Here is a 10,792-nt window from a genome sequence, read left to right on the forward strand (position 1 = left end):
GGAGAGATGGCTCAGTTGTTAAGAACACTGGTTACTCCTGCAGAGGGCCCAGGTTCCATTTCCTGCACCCATACTGTGGCTAACAACTGTCTATAATTCTAGCACCTTCTTCTGGCCTCCAAGGGCACTACATGCACAGATGCACCTACATACATGCAGGCGAAACACTCATACACATAAAATTTTTAATGTAGTACATTTACATAATGGAATATTATAAAGTTGTTATGAAAAATGAAACTTTGAAGTTCACAGGTAAATGGATAGAGCTGAAAATAATCATTCTGAGAGGTTACCCAGACTCAGAAAGACAAACATCCAAGTTTTCTCTCATTTGTGGATGTTAGCCTTGAATCTTTAGTTATGTATGCTTCATTTAGAATAGTCATAGAGGTCAGGAAAGAGGTAAATGTGAATGGAACAAGAAAGGTTAAATGGGTTGGGGTGCAAGGGCAGGATAGAGAAGGGAATATAGGGAGAGATAACTAACAATAAAGACCTTTAGAAAAAGTCATATTGAAACCTACAACTGTAGAAAACTTCCTAAAATATATATTTATACACATATATAATAGTTTAAATGGAGTTCTCCTATAACAGGGCAACAATACACCTATTAGAGACCACAGACTAACAAATAAAAAGTCCAATGTCAGAAATGGATTACCTCTTTTGGAGTCATTGGCCAGTGAGGTCCCATAACTCCCCAAACATTACAGGCTATTGTCAAACCTCCTGTTTACCCTCCAGAACCTGACAATAAGACCATATTGCTAAAGACACTACATACATGAGTCATATAACACAGAGACTTCAAGCTGGTACTGACCTGGAAGCTTCCTTCATTCCTACTGACTAGTTTTCATAGGGCTAATAGGTGTTGTGAAGTACTAGAGGAGAAAAGTAATCATCATTCTTACCCAGCTGTGAACCCTGTGAGCTAAATACCAACTGGCCTGGCAAGACATGCCCACTGATGCAACAGTGGCATGAATGCCATGGGAGTAACCAATTACTTTCTGATTTAAGGCCTGCTCCACAAGCTGAAACCCATACCTAGCACCATTGCTGAGTCAAGAACCTGTGGCTAAACAGATGGTAGGCCCTAGGGGACAGTGTACTACTATTATTCTGCTAAATGGACAGTATTAAACCAACTCTTAAATATTATACCTATAGACAGTCATCTCTCAACCCTTGTAGGACCCTGAGACCCTCTTCATTCACCCACTACCTCCCAATCCCTCCAGACCCCCACTAATTGCTCTTTTAGCTTCTGCAAAATGCTTGGCTGCTGCTTTAGACATGCCTAGATATACCCTGGCATGCCCTGACCCCTGCCTACTATTCCCACCCTCTTCCAGGAAAGATTAAGCAAGCCCGGGCATGAAAACTGCCCTATAAGGTAAAAACGGAGACTCCTGGCCCCACAGATAACGGTCAGCACATTCCACAGCCCTGAGAATAGCACCTACCAATAAGAAAATTGAAGGGCTGCATCTTATACATCCAATCATTTAAAATTATGTTGGCGTGCGGGCTCCTTGAACCAACCAAAATGTATCTTCGGTATCTCCCTCCTCTCTCTGTCTAAAACCTATAAAAGGTCCGCTCTCCCTTGCTCTGGGCTCTCAGCATGGATCCGTTGAGTTGGTGAGGTCTGAGAGCCCGAGCTTAAGCCCGAATAAACCATAAACCTTTGCTTTTGCATTTTGGTGTGTTGGGTCCTCAGTGGTCTTTTGGGGGTCCAGTGGATGAGGTACAACACCCTCATCCAAGAAGCTTCTTTTGGTAGTAGATGATGATGAACACAGAGTCCCATAACTAGTCAAGGTGCAGAGATTAAGAGACTATGGAATGCTCAGCCCTCTAAGTAGGATACTATAACACTCCTTCCTCCCAAGACTCAAGGATTGTCTTGGAAGATGCAATGGAAAGATTTTTAGGAGCCAAAGGTAATGGATGACTACAAGGAAACTGTGGATTTTTGTTTTGGTTTTTGCTTCAGTCATTTTGAGACAGGGTCTCCCTGTAGCCACAGCTAGCCTGGAACTTGCTATGGAGACCAGGCTGGCCTCAATCTCACAGAGATCTGCCTGCCTCTGCCTCCTAAGGGCAGGGATTAAAGGTGTATAGCATCATGCCCTGCAAAAAAACTGTTTTCCAGACACAACAGAGTAGATACACACATGAACTCACAGAAGTTGTGACAGCATGCACAAGATCTGCAAAAGCTCAAGCCAGACAAAATCCCAGCACTGAGAGGAGAGGTGGGTACAATGTTCCACCACTAGCTGAGGAGCTATCGGCCACTAATAGCTGCTGGGAAAGAGTGTGGTCCTGGATAGGTTAATCACAGTCCAATGGATGGTCACACACCCAAGAGTATATGGGCAGTACAAACTGAACTCAATGGGTTTTTTTAAAGAGGTCACAAAACTAAGTGGATAGGAAAAGGGAAATGGACCTGGGAGGAGGATTTTTGTTGTGGGGGAGTGAATATGATCAAAATATATTGTATGGAATTTTCAAAGAACTGAAAAGAATTTTTACTATATAATCAAGTTATCAATTCTTTCTCTGAAGAATTCAGAGCAATTCTGAAGTTCAAAGACTTTTTATGAAACCTAACAAAGCCACTTCTTATGTATGAGGAACTAAAGCACACAAACTACCAAGACACTGAAATTAAAAGAATATGAACCAACTTCCCAAACAAGGCATCAAGTTTCAATATGATAGTTATACATTAAATATTGCTAAGTAAGGTAACATGGTAGTGGGTACAAGGATATACAAACTGACATCTAGAACAGTAAAGATACCACAAAAGTAGAGCTAGACATAATGGACATAAGGCATATCTTGATGATTAGTAGGAAAAATAAAAATCATTTAATGTGTGTGCTGCATAGCTTTAGTGTCAACTTGACATACCTGGGTTGAGGGAGCCTCAATTAGGGAATTGCCTTCATTGGACTGGCCTGTGACCATGTCCATGGGGCACCTTCTTGATTGTTGAGTGATATGGGAGGGCCCAGCCCACTATGGGTGGTGCCATCCATGGGTGTCCTGTGTTGCATAAGAAAGTAGGCTGAGCAGGGGCCAGGAGAGCAAGCCAGTAAGCAGTGTTCCTCCACTGCCTGTGCTCCAGCTCCTGCCTCCAGGTTCCTGCCTGAGTTCCTACCTTGGGCTCCCTGATGAATTATGACCTAGAAGATGTAAGCTGAATAAACCCTTTCCTCCCCAAGTTGGTAGTGCTCAAAGTGTTTTGTTACAGCAATAAAGAAACAAACTAGGACAATGTGACACTGAAACAAGTGGTTACTCATAATGCATAAACAAAGTCAAGTCCTCTCCAAATCAGACCCACAAACTGTATTTAAATTTTAATTCCAAATGAAAAAAAAAATCATAAAGAGAAAAATTTCTTAACTTTTATAAGATAATACAGGAAACCATTTCTATCCTGAAGTAATGGTTCTTTAACAAAACATAAAAAGATTTAAAAATTCAACTACTGATTTAAAATTCCTATCTATTCATCAAAAGATATGTATGAGGAAATAAAAAAGCTCTAAGTAAGAGAAGACATTTATAACACAAAAGGGGAGGGGAAGGGAGGGGAGGAGCAGGAGGGTTATTTTGGAAGAATAGTTTAATACAACTACTTTGTAAAACACTATGGCATTACCTAACAAAGATAAGGATCCATGGACTTTTACAACCCAAACTACAGTGTTCATGGCTCTACTGACTGTGTCAAAAAAGAAAGGGGGGGAGGGGAAGAAGGGAGGAGGAGGAAGGGGTAGAGAGAAGGAAAGGGGTGGGGAAGAGAGGTGAGGGGCAGGGAGAGGAGGGGAGCAGAAGGAAGTAGAGGGAAGGGGAAAGGAGGAGACAGAGACGAGGGGAGAGAAGAGGGGAAAAAACAAAGAGAAGACAAAAGGAAATAAACAGACTAAATTATAGTATATTCATCTAGCAAAATACAGAAGCAAAAAAATGGCATTTAATTAAATGTATGCATCAGTATGGCTAAATCATAAAAACAATGTTGAAAAGAAAGTCACAGGAAAATGTATTCAGGAGGACTCCATTTATATAAAGGTTAGTACACCTTTAACAAATACATACATAATTCCAACATCTTAAATTGTAACCTCTGGAAGAAAGCAAAAGCTGCAATCATGAAAAAAATACATAGAAAACAAAATGTAAAATGGATTTACACCAACAAGGTTGTACTGTGCCTATAACCCTATAAATCTTATCAATAAAACTATTTTATCAAACTTTTTAATTCTCCCAATCTGTTAAGTATAAAATAGCAAAAATATACACCTATCATTTACATGACTATTATCATAAAAAGGCTGATCCATTATCCATATTATAAAGACATATGTATATACTTTCACATGAATTATTAGTATTCATTTACTACTACACTATTCTCTTAGTGATTTCTAGAAACTCATATATAACACAGAAATATATACTTCGCCTCCTGAAAATGAATAATTACATTTTTTCAAGTACATTTTTGAAGTATTGAGACAATTGGGTGATGGGTGTATAATTTTCATTTACTTATTTTCTTTTAAAATATATACTATTCCTCTTATATTTTATGAATAAATCAAAACAAATTTTAAATATTTTATGTGTAGAATGTATTTCCTACATGTATTTAAGTGCATCCATGTTATGCAACACCTGCATAGGTCAGAAGAGGGCATCAGATCCCCTGGAAGTGGAGTTAAGGGCCCTTATTAGCTGTCATGTGGGTGCTGGGAGTGCTCTTAAACACTGAGCCATCCTTCAAGTCCTGAATAAATCAAATTTTATATTAAACAAGGTAAGCTATTTTTAGTAACAGTTAAGATCTACATATTTTTATGGCTTGGAACATGAATATTTGAGCCCAGCAGATTGGTCCACATGTCAGAAAGAATATTGCTTTTTGTCTTCAGGACATACGTTCTACATTATTTTAAAACTGTATAAAAATTCCTTTTAGTTGTGTCTTTTCCATAAAATTAAAACATCTGGGCTTTTTACGGATTTTTTTTAAAATTATGTGTATATATGTTATATGTGTGGGGGACTGTGCATGAGTCCAGGTGACTGCAGAAATCAGAAGAGGGAGTCACGTCCCCTGGAGTTGGAGCCTAACATGAGTGCTAGGAACTGAACTTGACACCTCTGTAAGAGCAGGATGCACTCTTAACTACTGAGTCATCTCTTTAGTCCCAACATTTACACTTTTAAGTGACTTAAGAAAACATCTGCAGGGCTGGAGAGATGGCTCAGCAGTTGAAAGCACTGATGTCTCTTGCAGAGGACCCAGGTTCAATTCCCAGGACCTACATGGCAGCTAACAACTATCTGTGATGCCAGTTCCACGGGATTTGATGTGCTCTTCTGGTCTCCATGGGCACTGAATGGCATGGGTGCAGTTACATACTTATATGCAGGCAATACACTCATACACAGAAAATAAATAACTTTTAAAAAAATTTCTAACTTACTGTATTGGCCATGTCTATGGTTTTAAAATTAGTGTTCTTTGAATTTCAAATTATCCTTGCAGATACACTATGCAGATCTCAAAATATAATGTCTAAAACTTAGCTTGTTAGGCCAGGCTAATAGGCTAATACAAATCATTATGTTCATTCTTACTGTGTCTTTAACAGTGCTATTCTAAATGCTTCATTCACTTCTCTCTCTCTCTCTCTCCGTGTATGTACATACGCCACATCCTCTTCCCCTATATATAGTAAAAGAGTGTGGCTAAACACTGATTTAGAAATCATTTCAAATGTTACCTTCCTAAGTATTTATAAAGCTGTCATTTGTTAGGGACATTTTATTCCTTCAACCACTTCAGGAAGGTATTCTCGTTTTTAGCATCTCAAACTTTTTTAAAAGGCTGGAAGAGCTCTGTTTTTGTTTTCTTTTTACAAGTTCCTGCTCTTCTGTAATCACTTGAATAGTAAATGGTACTGAATAAAAATAAAGCACATCCTAAAGAAGAGAAAAAGGCTGAATACAGGTTGAACATTCAAACTGAAAAAAATCAGAATTCAGAAATGCAGGCAGCCATGATGGCACACACTTGTAATCCCAGCACTTGGGAGTTGCCAAGTCTTGAGATGCCAGTCTTGGCTACACAGCAAGATCATATCTTTTAAAAGACAAAAAGAAAAGGCAAAAAAAAAAAAAAAAAAATCAGAATGCTACAAAATCAACAGCAGCTTATCAGGTCACAGACATGCAGCTTACTAAGTCTGCCCAGTTTTCTGCATTCTTCATAAAAGTGTAATCTCTCCTTTTCTTCTTTCTATCTCCTTTCTAACACGTTGTGCTTCCCCAACATTTTGAGCTTCCTTACTCTTTTTCTAAAGCTCACCTCCCGCCATGTGGTTGCTAGTCCTCAATGTGGCTGACCTCCATACAGGCTTAAAATGGCATGGCTTTTTTCTTCTCTCCTCCATTCTCCTCCCCCAGGTGGGTGCTGAGATTTACAGCTTGTCTGACCTGGAGATTTTTCTTTTAAACGCAAGTAAAAGTGTCTTTTAGCTGAAGAAAGGAAGAAAGGAAGATGGGAGGGAGGGAGGGAGGGAGGGAGGCTAAAAAATCCAAAATTTTCTGTGTGCCAAAATGAGACATGACATAAATGGAAAATTCCACACCTAGCCTCTTGTGATAGATCACAGTCAAAACTCAGGTACACTAAAAATAGTCTATAAAACTACCATGTGTATGAAGTGTGCATAAAATACAAATGAACAGATCCTCAGAGATCTCATTATGTATATATAAATAGCAAAAATTCAGAAAGAAGAAAAAAAATGCAAAACACTATTCAATCTAAACTTACCAAAGAACCAATTTAAGTTTAATAGAAGCAATGTTTCCACAGGCATGAACAAAGTTAAGCTAAAATTGGTGAAGAGGAGTTGGCACATGACTTAACAGATTAGGTATCTGAAATTTTTTTTTAATTTTATGAATCTAAATCACATTTCCTATAGCTCACACATAGATGTTTTTCTTTTATGTAGTATGACAATCCTTTTGACTTGAGAAGACTTTTTAATTAACTTGTATTAATACAAAAAAAAGGTACTTTCATTTTTTTATTTTGTTTTGTATTGTTTTTGGTGCTGCTGAAGATTGAATCCAAGGCTTTGTACATTCTAGGCAAGCACTTCAGCACTGAGTTACATAGCCAGCCCTAGAAACAGTTTTAAGACTGTTTTAACTAGTAACAAAGAATTTACAAATAATAATAATTCATTTAGTTGGCACTTTAGTGTAAATTTCTGGGACCATGTCTTTATGCAAGGTGACACGAGTCATGTTAAAGTATTAATATTAACATTTCCTTTTTCAGCAATGTTGCCTGGTTCAAAAAGTTAATTTTCTGGGTACAATTTTACATTTTTAATGTGTCATTAATGAGCTCTCTATAAGTAATATCAGACTGTAGAAAATAATTACTCTGATCAGTGCTAAACAAAATAACGGTAATTTTTACTAAAGACAAAAAATTATAGTTTATTACAATAGGTTAGAAAGTATAAATCTCATGCTTCATGAATGGAAGACAGGCGATACCTTCTTTTGAGTTGTTGGCCAGGGTGGCCAAAGGGATTCCCAGATAGTAACCCAGCACAGAACTGGGAAAATGAACAGCAGACCTATTCCAACTGATTACGGCTACACGAGGAACAGCTGACCCTCCTAAAACAAAGACCTCTAGATTGGCTGACTAGATTCACCAGATGGACAAGTAGTGAGGAATGGCTGGGGTGCCGACAGCACAGCAGACAGTAGCAGGGATATCAGAGTATAAGGACAATAATAATAATAATAAAGACAACAATTTCACAATTTTTCAATAAAGAAGAATAGACTTGGCTATATTCTACTACTAGGTGAATGAGTTTCACCTATATAAGACAGCATATAGGAAATAAACTGAAGCTAGGAGTGGTGGCTCACATTTGTTAATCCCAGCACTCTGGGAGAATGCAGAAAGATTGTTGAGAGTTCAAGGCCAACCTGAGCTACAATGTGACCTTATCTCAAAATTTTTCAATAAAGAAGAATAGACTTGGCTATATTCTACTACTAGGTGAATGAGTTTCACCTATATAAGACAGCATATAGGAAATAAACTGAAGCTAGGAGTGGTGGCTCACATTTGTTAATCCCAGCACTCTGGGAGAATGCAGAAAGATTGTTGAGAGTTCAAGGCCAACCTGAGCTACAATGTGACCTTATCTCAAAAAAAGAGGGTGACAAGAAGAGAGGGAAAGGGAGGGGATGGGAGATGAGGAAGGTAAAGACAGTGTCTCTATCTCTACTATTACATATGTAAATGCCTTCAGCCTACCCTCCTCACATTCTCAAAATCATACTAAAACCTGACATACTTCTAACCAAAATGGTCTTTAAAAGCATCATAATACTTCAAAGATGTTAACACTATCAATTTTTTTAAAAGTTACTCACCTGTTAAACCTAGAGTTTGTAGCTGGAAGAGCCGGCCAAGTTCATAAGGCAAAACCCGTAAATAATTGTCATTTAAAAGCAATTCCCTGTTTTAAAAAAAGATTTTAGTTTAATACACCAAGTTTTATTAAAAACATTTGTTATTCTTAGCCTCTCTTCTAACAAACCAGGAGTCATGTTTACATTCAAGGCATTTCTCCACGTTGAGTCAAAAATGCTGTACACTATTATTAAAGTGCTATAATTACTAACAGTATTTCTACGATTTACTCTATCTCTAGCATAGAAAAAAGTAGGAAGTGTATGAATTGAGTCTCATTCTCAGACTAAATCAACTCTTTTCTCTCATTCAAAAGGCTATTAGTTGCAAATAAGAGTAAGAGATGTTTTCAGTATCCAAAAACAATTAGGCAACAGATAACCTTGAATCAAGTTCGAGTCAGAAAATAGCAAATTTTTATACCAACTTTAGGATTAAAGTATAATTAGTAGCCAATTCCCTGCCTCATCTGTTAAAACTAATTATGGCTCAAGTCATCTCAAAATACTATGAAAAATAAATTTTAAAAACACAAAGAGAAATACAGAACAAGGTAGTATATCATAGAAGTTAACAGTTAGTAAACAGAAAAAACGAAAAGAGGGCTGGTACGATGACTCAGTAGATAAAGACATTTGACACAAAGACTGAGGACGTGAACTTGATCCCCAGAACCCAAATGGTATAAGGAGAGAACTGGACCTTCACACACATACACAAATAAATGAAGGGGAAAAAAAGAGAAAGAAAAAAAGAAAAAAAAACATGAAAAGACAAAACATACACTAATAAACAATCACTGACACAAGTTGGTATCAGGAAAGTTCTCAAACACTTTCATTAGTACATAACTGAAAAATAATTTTTCTAAACATTCAGATAACTGGTAAAAGAAAACAATAACAAAAAATGCTTAAGACCATTTCTATTATTTGATCTTCACAAATATAGAAGTCCCACAATAAAATAACAAACTGTAACTTTCTTACTCGGTAAATGTATAATTTTACATAATGATTCATGTCTTTCTTATTTCCTCACCTGAGAGACACCATGTTTCCTAGTTCTGCTGGTAAACTTCTGAGTTTATTGGATGACAGATCCAGGTAAACCAGATTATGAAGCTTGGCAATATCAGGTGGAATGCGAGCAAGGTTATTGTCATTTAGGTGCAATGCTGTCAAGTGTGTCAATGACCAGAGAGATGTACTTAAGCTACGCACTCTACCTAAAAGGCAAAATATAAAAGCATAAAACTGTAGGTCTAAGACAAAACTTGAATCCCAATAATTGGTAAATGTTAGAAAAGGCTACAAATGTGTACAGATATTATATTTTTGATAATTTTTCTTTGTATTTAAAACCATGTGAGTGCTAAACATCTGTCCTCCTTTAATTCATTCCATTTTCAACAAACCACTACCCTTTTTCATGGGCTGTGGCCCTAAACTAAAAAAAGAGACCTTTGGAGCCAGATCTTAAGGATAAAGCATAAGGCTGAATAGAGTTTTGGTGATAGGACAGTGTTGACTTTTTTTTTTAACAGTCATACAAAAATATTTCTCACATACTCCATGAAAATTATGCATGTGAGGTTTATTCATATCCGGGGCCTGGATTAAGTGACAAGTTTTAAATAAAAAATAAATTATTATTTTTTCAAATTAATCTTAGATTAGACATGAACAGCAACTGGGCACATACTACATCAGAAAACCTGGTTAAGAGTCCTAATTTTTAGCATTTATTAGCTATGTAAGTCTGGGAAAATCATCCACCCTTAGCTTTTACAAAATGGAATGTTATCTTAACTATTAACTATTTTTGGCATTTTGTTTTATGATGGGATCTAATGTAGCCTAGGCTGGCTTCAAACTCACTGTGATTGTGGATGGACCTTGAATTTCTGATCCTTGTGCCTCCACCTCCCAAGTACTGATTACAAGCATGCACCATCATACCCAGTTTACTTGGTGCTAGGAATTGAATCAAAGGCATCAGGAATGCTAGGTAAGCATTCTATGAACTGAGTCACATCCCAGGCCCTATTATAATGATTGATTATATACTATGATATTTTGTTGTTGTTGTTTTTGTTTTTGCGACAGGGTCTCCTTGTAGCCCCAGCTGACCTGGAACTCACTATGTAGACCAGGCTGGCCTCGAACTCACAAAGATCCACCTGCCTCTGCCTCCCAAGTACTGGGATTAAAGGCATGCACCACC

The 10,792-nt window shown here is 37.4% G+C and overlaps 1 protein-coding gene across 3 annotated transcripts in view; it reads right to left on the minus strand.

The window, feature by feature from the left end:
* The window catches only part of Cnot6l (CCR4-NOT transcription complex subunit 6 like), a 106,799-nt gene that overhangs the window by 52,575 nt on the left and 43,432 nt on the right, over nucleotides 1-10,792 (minus strand). For all 3 annotated transcript variants that reach the window (XM_008843688.3, XM_017800787.2, XM_029568591.1), the window contains exons 3-4: nucleotides 9,608-9,794; nucleotides 8,527-8,612 (exon numbers count right to left, since the gene is read on the minus strand). In XM_008843688.3, coding sequence (XP_008841910.1) covers nucleotides 8,527-8,612; nucleotides 9,608-9,794 — 273 coding nt within the window. The remainder of the gene's footprint in view (nucleotides 1-8,526; nucleotides 8,613-9,607; nucleotides 9,795-10,792) is intronic.

This window comes from Nannospalax galili, unplaced genomic scaffold (assembly GCF_000622305.1).
Source record: "Nannospalax galili isolate Female #2095 unplaced genomic scaffold, S.galili_v1.0 scaffold440, whole genome shotgun sequence".
In the NCBI taxonomy this organism is placed as follows: Eukaryota; Metazoa; Chordata; class Mammalia; order Rodentia; family Spalacidae; genus Nannospalax; species Nannospalax galili.